Source organism: Pelophylax lessonae, assembly GCF_965119305.1.
Source record: "Pelophylax lessonae genome assembly, contig: HAP1_SCAFFOLD_161, whole genome shotgun sequence".
Classification (NCBI taxonomy): Eukaryota; Metazoa; Chordata; class Amphibia; order Anura; family Ranidae; genus Pelophylax; species Pelophylax lessonae.
The window spans coordinates 341086-353173 of NW_028120130.1; the positions used below are offsets into that span (position 1 = coordinate 341086).

The window sequence follows — 12088 nt, forward strand, 5'->3', positions numbered from 1 at the left end:
AGGAGAGGAGAGGGAGAAAAAAGGAGAGGGGAGGGGAAGGGAGAGGAGAAGAAACGGAGGAAAGAGGAGAGGGGAGGGAGAGGAGAGGAGAGGGGAGGGGAGAGGAAACAGGGGAGAGGGGAGGGGGGAGGGGAGAAGGAGAGGGGAGGGAGAAGAGATGGAGAAAAGAGGAGAGGAGAGGGAGAAAAGAGGAGAGGGATGTGAGTGGAGAGGGGAGGTGTGAGGGGAGGGAGAGAGAAAAAAGAGGAGAGAGGGTGAGGAGATGGGGGAGAGGGGAGGGAAAGGAGAGGGAGAAAAGAGGAGAGAGAGGGGAGAGGGAGGAAAGAGGTGAGGGGAGGGAGAGGAGAGAAGGAGAGGGGAGGAGAGAAGGAGAGGGAGAAAGAGGAGATGAGTGAGAGGAGAGGGGAAGGAGAGGAGATGGGAGAAAAGGGAGGGGAGAGGGGAGGGAGACAAGAGGAGAGGAGATGGGGAGAGGGGAGAGGAGATGGGGAGAGGGGAGGGAGAAAAGAGGAGAGGGGAGGAGATGGTGATAAGGGGAGGGGAGAGAAGACAGGGAGAGGAAGAGGGGAGGGAGAGGAGATGGGCAGAAGGAGAGGAGAGGAGGGGAGAGGGGAGGGAGAGGAGAGCCTCCTTGGCGGTAAGGAGGGTTTAGTTCCATGTTGAGATAAGAAATTACCTTCCAGTTCCTCATACACCTCCGTAATGACTTTTGCCAGGTAGGCATTGACAGTGGTCTGTGCCTTCACCACCTCATTGACATGTGAGATGTTGGCTTGGACCTCGTCCCATGCTTCGTGGTTGCGGATGGCCAGCTTCTCCAGGGCTGCGATTCGCTCCTCCTGCTCAGACGCCGGGATGAAGACTTTGCTTTTCTTAATATTTTCGAGCTTCTTTATTTTGGAGGAGTCTTAAAACACAGAAACAGATTGGGGAAGAAATCCTATAAATATCCGACAATTTATTGTAACTTTTTGGGGTTTATTTGTAAATAAAATTGCGCGGGATATCCTAGGCATGCGCACAGACACAAGGAACGATCGGCATACTGTCTGTAATAGGATCATCTCCTATGATTGCCATATTATCTTCTCTTCAGGATAGAACATCTCATTGTGGCGAGAGGAGAGGAAAGGAAAGAAGAAAAGAGAAGAAGGGACAAGAGGGGAGAGGAGAGGAGAGGAGAGGAGAGGAGAGGAGAGGAGAGGAAAGAAGAAAAGAGAAGAAGGGACAAGAGGGGAGAGGAGAGGAGAGGAGAGGAGAGGAGAGGAAAGAAGAAAAGAGAAGAAGGGACAAGAGGGGAGAGGAGAGGAGAGGCGAGGAGATGAGAGGAGAGGAGAGGAAAGGAAAGAAGAAAAGAGAAGAAGGGACAAGAGGGGAGAGGAGAGGAGAGGCGAGGAGATGAGAGGAGAGGAGATGAAAGGAAAGAAGAAAAGAGAAGAAGGGACAAGAGGGGAGAGGAGAGGCGAGGAGATGAGAGGAGATGAGAGGATAGGAGAGGAAAAAAAAAAGGAAAGAAGAAAAGAGAAGAAGGGACTAGAGGGGAGAGGAAAGGAGAGGCGAGGAGAGGAGAGGAAAGGAAAGAAGAAAAGAGAAGAAGGGACAAGAGGGGAGAGGAGAGGAGAGGAGAAGAAAGGAAAGAAGAAAAGAGAAGAAGGGACAAGAGGGGAGAGGAGAGGCGAGGAGATGAGAGGAGATGAGAGGAGAGGAAAGGAAATAAGAAAAGAGAAGAAGGGACAAGAGGGGAGAGGAGAGGAGAGGCGAGGAGATGAGAGGAGAGGAAAGGAAAGGAAAGGAAAGAAGAAAAGAGAAGAAGGGACAAGAGGGGAGAGGAGAGGCGAGGAGAGGAGAGGAATGGAAAGAAGAAAAGAGAAGAAGGGACAAGAGGGGAGAGGAGAGGCGAGGAGATTAGAGGAGAGGCGAGGAGATGAGAGGAGAGGAGGAAAGGGAAGAGGAGAGGAAAGGAGAAAAGAGAAGAAGGGACAAGAAAGGAGGGAGAGTAAGAGAATGGAGGGAGCAGAAGAAAGGAGAGGGGAAGAAAAGGAAAGGAAAAGAAGAGGAGAGAAGAAGAGACAAGAGGAGAGGGAGAGGAAGGGAAAGGTAGAGGAGAGAAGATGAGAGGGAAGGGGAGAGGAGAGCAAAGAAGAAGAGACAAGAGAAGGGAGGGGAGGAGAAGAAAGGAGAGGGGAGGGAAGGAAAGTGATCGGTGAGGATTGGAAGAGGGGAGACGAAAAGAGAAGAAGAGACAAGAGAAGAGGAAGAGAAGATGAAGAGGAGAGGAGAAGAGACAAGAGAAGAGTGGGGAGGAGAAGAGAGGAGAGGGGAGGAAAGGGATGGTAAAGAAAGGAAGAGGGGAGACGAAAACAGAAAAAGAGGCAAGAGAAGAGGAGAGGAGAAGAAAGGAGATGAGAGAAGAAAAGAGAAGAAGAGATAAAAGGAGAGGAGAGGAGACAAGAGAAGAGAGGGGAGGAGAAGAAAGGAGAGGAGAAGAGAGGAAAAAGAGATAAAAGGAGAGAAAAAGGAGAGAAGAGGAGACAAGAGAATAGTGGGGAGGAGAAGAAAGGAGAGGGGAGGAGAAGAAAGGAGAGGAGAGGGGAGGAGAAGAAAGGAGAGGAGAGGGGAGGAGAAGAAAGGAGAGGGGAGGGGAGGAAAGGGATGGGTAAGGAAAGGAAGAGGAGAGACAGAAAGAGAAGAGAGGGGAGTGAAGGGAAGGTAAGAGGAGACCAAAGAAGAAAAGAGAAGAAGAGACAGTAGGGGAGGGAAAGTAAGAGAAGAAGAGACAGTAGGGGAGGGAAAGTAAGAGAAGAAGAGGGGAGAAAGAGAAGGGGAGAGGAGAGAGGGAGAAGATGGGAGAGTAGAAGAGAGGAGAGTAGGGGATAGATTTGTGCTCATTCATTATTATGTCATGTAGTGACGTGTGATGTCATTGTTGTGCCATGTAGTGTCATGTGATGTCATTGTTATGTCATGTAGTGACGTGTGATGTCATTGTTATGTCATGTAGTCTCATGTGATGTCATTGTTATGTCATGTAGTGACGTGTGATGTCATTGTTATGTCATGTAGTCTCATGTGATGTCATTGTTATGTCATGTAGTGACGTGTGATGTCATTGTTATGTCATGTAGTCTCATGTGATGTCATTGTTATGTCATGTGGGGTCATCTGATGTCATTGTTATGTCATGTAGTGATGTGTGATGTCATTGTTATGTCATGTAGTGTCATGTGATGTCATTGTTATGTCATGTAGTGTCATGTGATGTCATTGTTATGTCATGTAGTGTCATGTGATGTCATTGTTATGTCATGTAGTGATGTGTGATGTCATTGTTATGTCATGTAGTGTCATGTGATGTCATTGTTATGTCATGTAGTGTCATGTGATGTCATTGTTATGTCATGTAGTGTCATGTGATGTCATTGTTATGTCATGTAGTGTCATCTGATGTCATTGTTATGTCATGTAGTGACGTGTGATGTCATTGTTATGTCATGTAGTGTCATGTGATGTCATTGTTATGTCATCTAGTGACGTGTGATGTCATTGTTATGTCATGTAGTGTCATGTGATGTCATTGTTATGCCATGTAGTGTCGTGATGTCATTGTTATGTCATGTAGTGACGCGTGATGTCATTGTTATGTCATGTAGTGACGTGTGATGTCATTGTTGTGCCATGTAGTGTCATGTGATGTCATTGTTATGTCATGTAGTGATGTGTGATGTCATTGTTATGTCATGTAGTCTCATGTGATGTCATTGTTATGTCATGTAGTGTCATGTGATGTCATTGTTATGTCATGTAGTCTCATGTGATGTCATTGTTATGTCATGTAGTGACGTGTGATGTCATTGTTATGTCATGTAGTCTCATGTGATGTCATTGTTATGTCATGTAGTGACGTGTGATGTCATTGTTATGTCATGTAGTCTCATGTGATGTCATTGTTATGTCATGTGGGGTCATCTGATGTCATTGTTATGTCATGTAGTGATGTGTGATGTCATTGTTATGTCATGTAGTGTCATGTGATGTCATTGTTATGTCATGTAGTGTCATGTGATGTCATTGTTATGTCATGTAGTGTCATGTGATGTCATTGTTATGTCATGTAGTGACGTGTGATGTCATTGTTATGTCATGTAGTGTCATGTGATGTCATTGTTATGTCATGTAGTGACGTGTGATGTCATTGTTATGTCATGTAGTCTCATGTGATGTCATTGTTATGTCATGTAGTGATGTGTGATGTTATTGTTATGTCATGTAGTGTCATGTGATGTCATTGTTATGTCATGTAGTGATGTGTGATGTCATTGTTATGTCATGTAGTGTCATGTGATGTCATTGTTATGCCATGTAGTGTCGTGATGTCATTGTTATGTCATGTAGTGACGCGTGATGTCATTGTTATGTCATCTAGTGACGTGTGATGTCATTGTTATGTCATGTAGTGTCATGTGATGTCATTGTTATGCCATGTAGTGTCATGTGATGTCATTGTTATGTCATGTAGTGATGTGTGATGTTATTGTTATGTCATGTAGTGTCATGTGATGTCATTGTTATGTCATGTAGTCTCATGTGATGTCATTGTTATGTCATGTAGTGACGTGTGATGTCATTGTTATGTCATGTAGTCTCATGTGATGTCATTGTTATGTCATGTGGGGTCATCTGATGTCATTGTTATGTCATGTAGTGATGTGTGATGTCATTGTTATGTCATGTAGTGTCATGTGATGTCATTGTTATGTCATGTAGTGTCATGTGATGTCATTGTTATGTCATGTAGTGTCATGTGATGTCATTGTTATGTCATGTAGTGACGTGTGATGTCATTGTTATGTCATGTAGTGTCATGTGATGTCATTGTTATGTCATCTAGTGACGTGTGATGTCATTGTTATGTCATGTAGTGATGTGTGATGTCATTGTTATGTCATGTAGTGTCATGTGATGTCATTGTTATGCCATGTAGTGTCGTGATGTCATTGTTATGTCATGTAGTGACGCGTGATGTCATTGTTATGTCATCTAGTGACGTGTGATGTCATTGTTATGTCATGTAGTGTCATGTGATGTCATTGTTATGCCATGTAGTGTCATGTGATGTCATTGTTATGTCATGTAGTGATGTGTGATGTTATTGTTATGTCATGTAGTGTCATGTGATGTCATTGTTATGTCATGTAGTCTCATGTGATGTCATTGTTATGTCATGTAGTGACGTGTGATGTCATTGTTATGTCATGTAGTCTCATGTGATGTCATTGTTATGTCATGTGGGGTCATCTGATGTCATTGTTATGTCATGTAGTGATGTGTGATGTCATTGTTATGTCATGTAGTGTCATGTGATGTCATTGTTATGTCATGTAGTGTCATGTGATGTCATTGTTATGTCATGTAGTGTCATGTGATGTCATTGTTATGTCATGTAGTGACGTGTGATGTCATTGTTATGTCATGTAGTGTCATGTGATGTCATTGTTATGTCATCTAGTGACGTGTGATGTCATTGTTATGTCATGTAGTGATGTGTGATGTCATTGTTATGTCATGTAGTGTCATGTGATGTCATTGTTATGCCATGTAGTGTCGTGATGTCATTGTTATGTCATGTAGTGACGCGTGATGTCATTGTTATGTCATGTAGTGACGTGTGATGTCATTGTTGTGCCATGTAGTGTCATGTGATGTCATTGTTATGTCATGTAGTGATGTGTGATGTCATTGTTATGTCATGTAGTCTCATGTGATGTCATTGTTATGTCATGTAGTGTCATGTGATGTCATTGTTATGTCATGTAGTCTCATGTGATGTCATTGTTATGTCATGTAGTGACGTGTGATGTCATTGTTATGTCATGTAGTCTCATGTGATGTCATTGTTATGTCATGTAGTGACGTGTGATGTCATTGTTATGTCATGTAGTCTCATGTGATGTCATTGTTATGTCATGTGGGGTCATCTGATGTCATTGTTATGTCATGTAGTGATGTGTGATGTCATTGTTATGTCATGTAGTGTCATGTGATGTCATTGTTATGTCATGTAGTGTCATGTGATGTCATTGTTATGTCATGTAGTGTCATGTGATGTCATTGTTATGTCATGTAGTGACGTGTGATGTCATTGTTATGTCATGTAGTGTCATGTGATGTCATTGTTATGTCATCTAGTGACGTGTGATGTCATTGTTATGTCATGTAGTGATGTGTGATGTCATTGTTATGTCATGTAGTGTCATGTGATGTCATTGTTATGCCATGTAGTGTCGTGATGTCATTGTTATGTCATGTAGTGACGCGTGATGTCATTGTTATGTCATCTAGTGACGTGTGATGTCATTGTTATGTCATGTAGTGTCATGTGATGTCATTGTTATGCCATGTAGTGTCATGTGATGTCATTGTTATGTCATGTAGTGATGTGTGATGTTATTGTTATGTCATGTAGTGTCATGTGATGTCATTGTTATGTCATGTAGTCTCATGTGATGTCATTGTTATGTCATGTAGTGACGTGTGATGTCATTGTTATGTCATGTAGTCTCATGTGATGTCATTGTTATGTCATGTAGTGACGTGTGATGTCATTGTTATGTCATGTAGTCTCATGTGATGTCATTGTTATGTCATGTGGGGTCATCTGATGTCATTGTTATGTCATGTAGTGATGTGTGATGTCATTGTTATGTCATGTAGTGTCATGTGATGTCATTGTTATGTCATGTAGTGTCATGTGATGTCATTGTTATGTCATGTAGTGACGCGTGATGTCATTGTTATGTCATCTAGTGACGTGTGATGTCATTGTTATGTCATGTAGTGTCATGTGATGTCATTGTTATGCCATGTAGTGTCATGTGATGTCATTGTTATGTCATGTAGTGATGTGTGATGTCATTGTTATGTCATGTAGTGTCATGTGATGTCATTGTTATGCCATGTAGTGTCATGTGATGTCATTGTTATGTCATCTAGTGACGTGTGATGTCATTGTTATGTCATGTAGTGTCATGTGATGTCATTGTTATGTCATGTAGTCTCATGTGATGTCATTGTTATGTCATGTAGTGACGTGTGATGTCATTGTTATGTCATGTAGTCTCATGTGATGTCATTGTTATGTCATGTAGTGACGTGTGATGTCATTGTTATGTCATGTAGTCTCATGTGATGTCATTGTTATGTCATGTGGGGTCATCTGATGTCATTGTTATGTCATGTAGTGATGTGTGATGTCATTGTTATGTCATGTAGTGTCATGTGATGTCATTGTTATGCCATGTAGTGTCGTGATGTCATTGTTATGTCATGTAGTGACGCGTGATGTCATTGTTATGTCATGTAGTGACGTGTGATGTCATTGTTGTGCCATGTAGTGTCATGTGATGTCATTGTTATGTCATGTAGTGATGTGTGATGTCATTGTTATGTCATGTAGTCTCATGTGATGTCATTGTTATGTCATGTAGTGTCATGTGATGTCATTGTTATGTCATGTAGTCTCATGTGATGTCATTGTTATGTCATGTAGTGACGTGTGATGTCATTGTTATGTCATGTAGTCTCATGTGATGTCATTGTTATGTCATGTAGTGACGTGTGATGTCATTGTTATGTCATGTAGTCTCATGTGATGTCATTGTTATGTCATGTGGGGTCATCTGATGTCATTGTTATGTCATGTAGTGATGTGTGATGTCATTGTTATGTCATGTAGTGTCATGTGATGTCATTGTTATGTCATGTGGGGTCATCTGATGTCATTGTTATGTCATGTAGTGATGTGTGATGTCATTGTTATGTCATGTAGTGTCATGTGATGTCATTGTTATGTCATGTAGTGTCATGTGATGTCATTGTTATGTCATGTAGTGACGTGTGATGTCATTGTTATGTCATGTAGTGTCATGTGATGTCATTGTTATGTCATGTAGTGATGTGTGATGTCATTGTTATGTCATGTAGTGTCATGTGATGTCATTGTTATGCCATGTAGTGTCGTGATGTCATTGTTATGTCATGTAGTGACGCGTGATGTCATTGTTATGTCATGTAGTGACGTGTGATGTCATTGTTGTGCCATGTAGTGTCATGTGATGTCATTGTTATGTCATGTAGTGATGTGTGATGTCATTGTTATGTCATGTAGTCTCATGTGATGTCATTGTTATGTCATGTAGTGTCATGTGATGTCATTGTTATGTCATGTAGTCTCATGTGATGTCATTGTTATGTCATGTAGTGACGTGTGATGTCATTGTTATGTCATGTAGTCTCATGTGATGTCATTGTTATGTCATGTAGTGACGTGTGATGTCATTGTTATGTCATGTAGTCTCATGTGATGTCATTGTTATGTCACGTGGGGTCATCTGATGTCATTGTTATGTCATGTAGTGATGTGTGATGTCATTGTTATGTCATGTAGTGTCATGTGATGTCATTGTTATGTCATGTAGTGTCATGTGATGTCATTGTTATGTCATGTAGTGACGTGTGATGTCATTGTTATGTCATGTAGTGTCATGTGATGTCATTGTTATGCCATGTAGTGTCGTGATGTCATTGTTATGTCATGTAGTGACGCGTGATGTCATTGTTATGTCATCTAGTGACGTGTGATGTCATTGTTATGTCATGTAGTGTCATGTGATGTCATTGTTATGCCATGTAGTGTCATGTGATGTCATTGTTATGTCATGTAGTGATGTGTGATGTTATTGTTATGTCATGTAGTGTCATGTGATGTCATTGTTATGTCATGTAGTCTCATGTGATGTCATTGTTATGTCATGTAGTGACGTGTGATGTCATTGTTATGTCATGTAGTCTCATGTGATGTCATTGTTATGTCATGTGGGGTCATCTGATGTCATTGTTATGTCATGTAGTGATGTGTGATGTCATTGTTATGTCATGTAGTGTCATGTGATGTCATTGTTATGTCATGTAGTGTCATGTGATGTCATTGTTATGTCATGTAGTGTCATGTGATGTCATTGTTATGTCATGTAGTGACGTGTGATGTCATTGTTATGTCATGTAGTGTCATGTGATGTCATTGTTATGTCATCTAGTGACGTGTGATGTCATTGTTATGTCATGTAGTGATGTGTGATGTCATTGTTATGTCATGTAGTGTCATGTGATGTCATTGTTATGTCATGTAGTGTCATGTGATGTCATTGTTATGCCATGTAGTGTCGTGATGTCATTGTTATGTCATGTAGTGACGCGTGATGTCATTGTTATGTCATCTAGTGACGTGTGATGTCATTGTTATGTCATGTAGTGTCATGTGATGTCATTGTTATGCCATGTAGTGTCATGTGATGTCATTGTTATGTCATGTAGTGATGTGTGATGTTATTGTTATGTCATGTAGTGACATGTGATGTCATTGTTATGTCATGTAGTGATGTGTGATGTCACTGTTATGTCATCTAGTGTCATGTGATGTCATTGCTATGTCATGTAGTGATGTGTGATGTCACTGTTATGTCATCTAGTGTCATCTGATGTCATTGTTATGTCATGTGATGTCATTGTTATGTCATGTGGGGTCATCTGATGTCATTGTTATGTCATGTAGTGATGTGTGATGTCATTGTTATGTCATGTAGTGACGTGTGATGTCATTGTTATGTCATGTAGTGTCATGTGATGTCATTGTTATGTCATGTGGGGTCATCTGATGTCATTGTTATGTCATCTAGTGACGTGTGATGTCATTGTTATGTCATGTAGTGTCATGTGATGTCATTGTTATGTCATGTAGTCTCATGTGATGTCATTGTTATGTCATGTAGTGACGTGTGATGTCATTGTTATGTCATGTAGTCTCATGTGATGTCATTGTTATGTCATGTAGTGACGTGTGATGTCATTGTTATGTCATGTAGTCTCATGTGATGTCATTGTTATGTCATGTGGGGTCATCTGATGTCATTGTTATGTCATGTAGTGATGTGTGATGTCATTGTTATGTCATGTAGTGTCATGTGATGTCATTGTTATGTCATGTAGTGTCATGTGATGTCATTGTTATGTCATGTAGTGACGTGTGATGTCATTGTTATGTCATATAGTGTCATGTGATGTCATTGTTATGTCATGTAGTGATGTGTGATGTCATTGTTATGTCATGCAGTGTCATGTGATGTCATTGTTATGCCATGTAGTGTCGTGATGTCATTGTTATGTCATGTAGTGACGCGTGATGTCATTGTTATGTCATGTAGTGACGTGTGATGTCATTGTTGTGCCATGTAGTGTCATGTGATGTCATTGTTATGTCATGTAGTGATGTGTGATGTCATTGTTATGTCATGTAGTCTCATGTGATGTCATTGTTATGTCATGTAGTGTCATGTGATGTCATTGTTATGTCATGTAGTCTCATGTGATGTCATTGTTATGTCATGTAGTGACGTGTGATGTCATTGTTATGTCATGTAGTCTCATGTGATGTCATTGTTATGTCATGTAGTGACGTGTGATGTCATTGTTATGTCATGTAGTCTCATGTGATGTCATTGTTATGTCACGTGGGGTCATCTGATGTCATTGTTATGTCATGTAGTGATGTGTGATGTCATTGTTATGTCATGTAGTGTCATGTGATGTCATTGTTATGTCATGTAGTGTCATGTGATGTCATTGTTATGTCATGTAGTGTCATGTGATGTCATTGTTATGTCATGTAGTGACGTGTGATGTCATTGTTATGTCATGTAGTGTCATGTGATGTCATTGTTATGCCATGTAGTGTCGTGATGTCATTGTTATGTCATGTAGTGACGCGTGATGTCATTGTTATGTCATGTAGTGTCATGTGATGTCATTGTTATGCCATGTAGTGTCATGTGATGTCATTGTTATGTCATGTAGTGATGTGTGATGTTATTGTTATGTCATGTAGTGTCATGTGATGTCATTGTTATGTCATGTAGTCTCATGTGATGTCATTGTTATGTCATGTAGTGACGTGTGATGTCATTGTTATGTCATGTAGTCTCATGTGATGTCATTGTTATGTCATGTGGGGTCATCTGATGTCATTGTTATGTCATGTAGTGATGTGTGATGTCATTGTTATGTCATGTAGTGTCATGTGATGTCATTGTTATGTCATGTAGTGTCATGTGATGTCATTGTTATGTCATGTAGTGTCATGTGATGTCATTGTTATGTCATGTAGTGACGTGTGATGTCATTGTTATGTCATGTAGTGTCATGTGATGTCATTGTTATGTCATCTAGTGACGTGTGATGTCATTGTTATGTCATGTAGTGTCATGTGATGTCATTGTTATGTCATGTAGTGTCATGTGATGTCATTGTTATGCCATGTAGTGTCGTGATGTCATTGTTATGTCATGTAGTGACGCGTGATGTCATTGTTATGTCATCTAGTGACGTGTGATGTCATTGTTATGTCATGTAGTGTCATGTGATGTCATTGTTATGCCATGTAGTGTCATGTGATGTCATTGTTATGTCATGTAGTGATGTGTGATGTTATTGTTATGTCATGTAGTGTCATGTGATGTCATTGTTATGTCATGTAGTCTCATGTGATGTCATTGTTATGTCATGTAGTGACGTGTGATGTCATTGTTATGTCATGTAGTCTCATGTGATGTCATTGTTATGTCATGTGGGGTCATCTGATGTCATTGTTATGTCATGTAGTGATGTGTGATGTCATTGTTATGTCATGTAGTGTCATGTGATGTCATTGTTATGTCATGTAGTGTCATGTGATGTCATTGTTATGTCATGTAGTGTCATGTGATGTCATTGTTATGTCATGTAGTGACGTGTGATGTCATTGTTATGTCATGTAGTGTCATGTGATGTCATTGTTATGTCATGTAGTGATGTGTGATGTCATTGTTATGTCATGTAGTGTCATGTGATGTCATTGTTATGTCATGTAGTGTCATGTGATGTCATTGTTATGCCATGTAGTGTCGTGATGTCATTGTTATGTCATGTAGTGACGCGTGATGTCATTGTTATGTCATCTAGTGACGTGTGATGTCATTGTTATGTCATGTAGTGTCATGTG

At 40.5% G+C, this 12088-nt stretch overlaps 1 protein-coding gene across 1 annotated transcript in view; it reads right to left on the bottom strand.

The window, feature by feature from the left end:
* LOC309543528 (uncharacterized protein) overlaps positions 1-12088 on the bottom strand; it is a 47207-nt gene that overhangs the window by 18066 nt on the left and 17053 nt on the right. The window contains exon 5 of the mRNA XM_082276001.1: positions 677-907. Within this exon, the coding sequence (XP_082132127.1) occupies positions 677-907 (231 nt within the window). The remainder of the gene's footprint in view (positions 1-676; positions 908-12088) is intronic.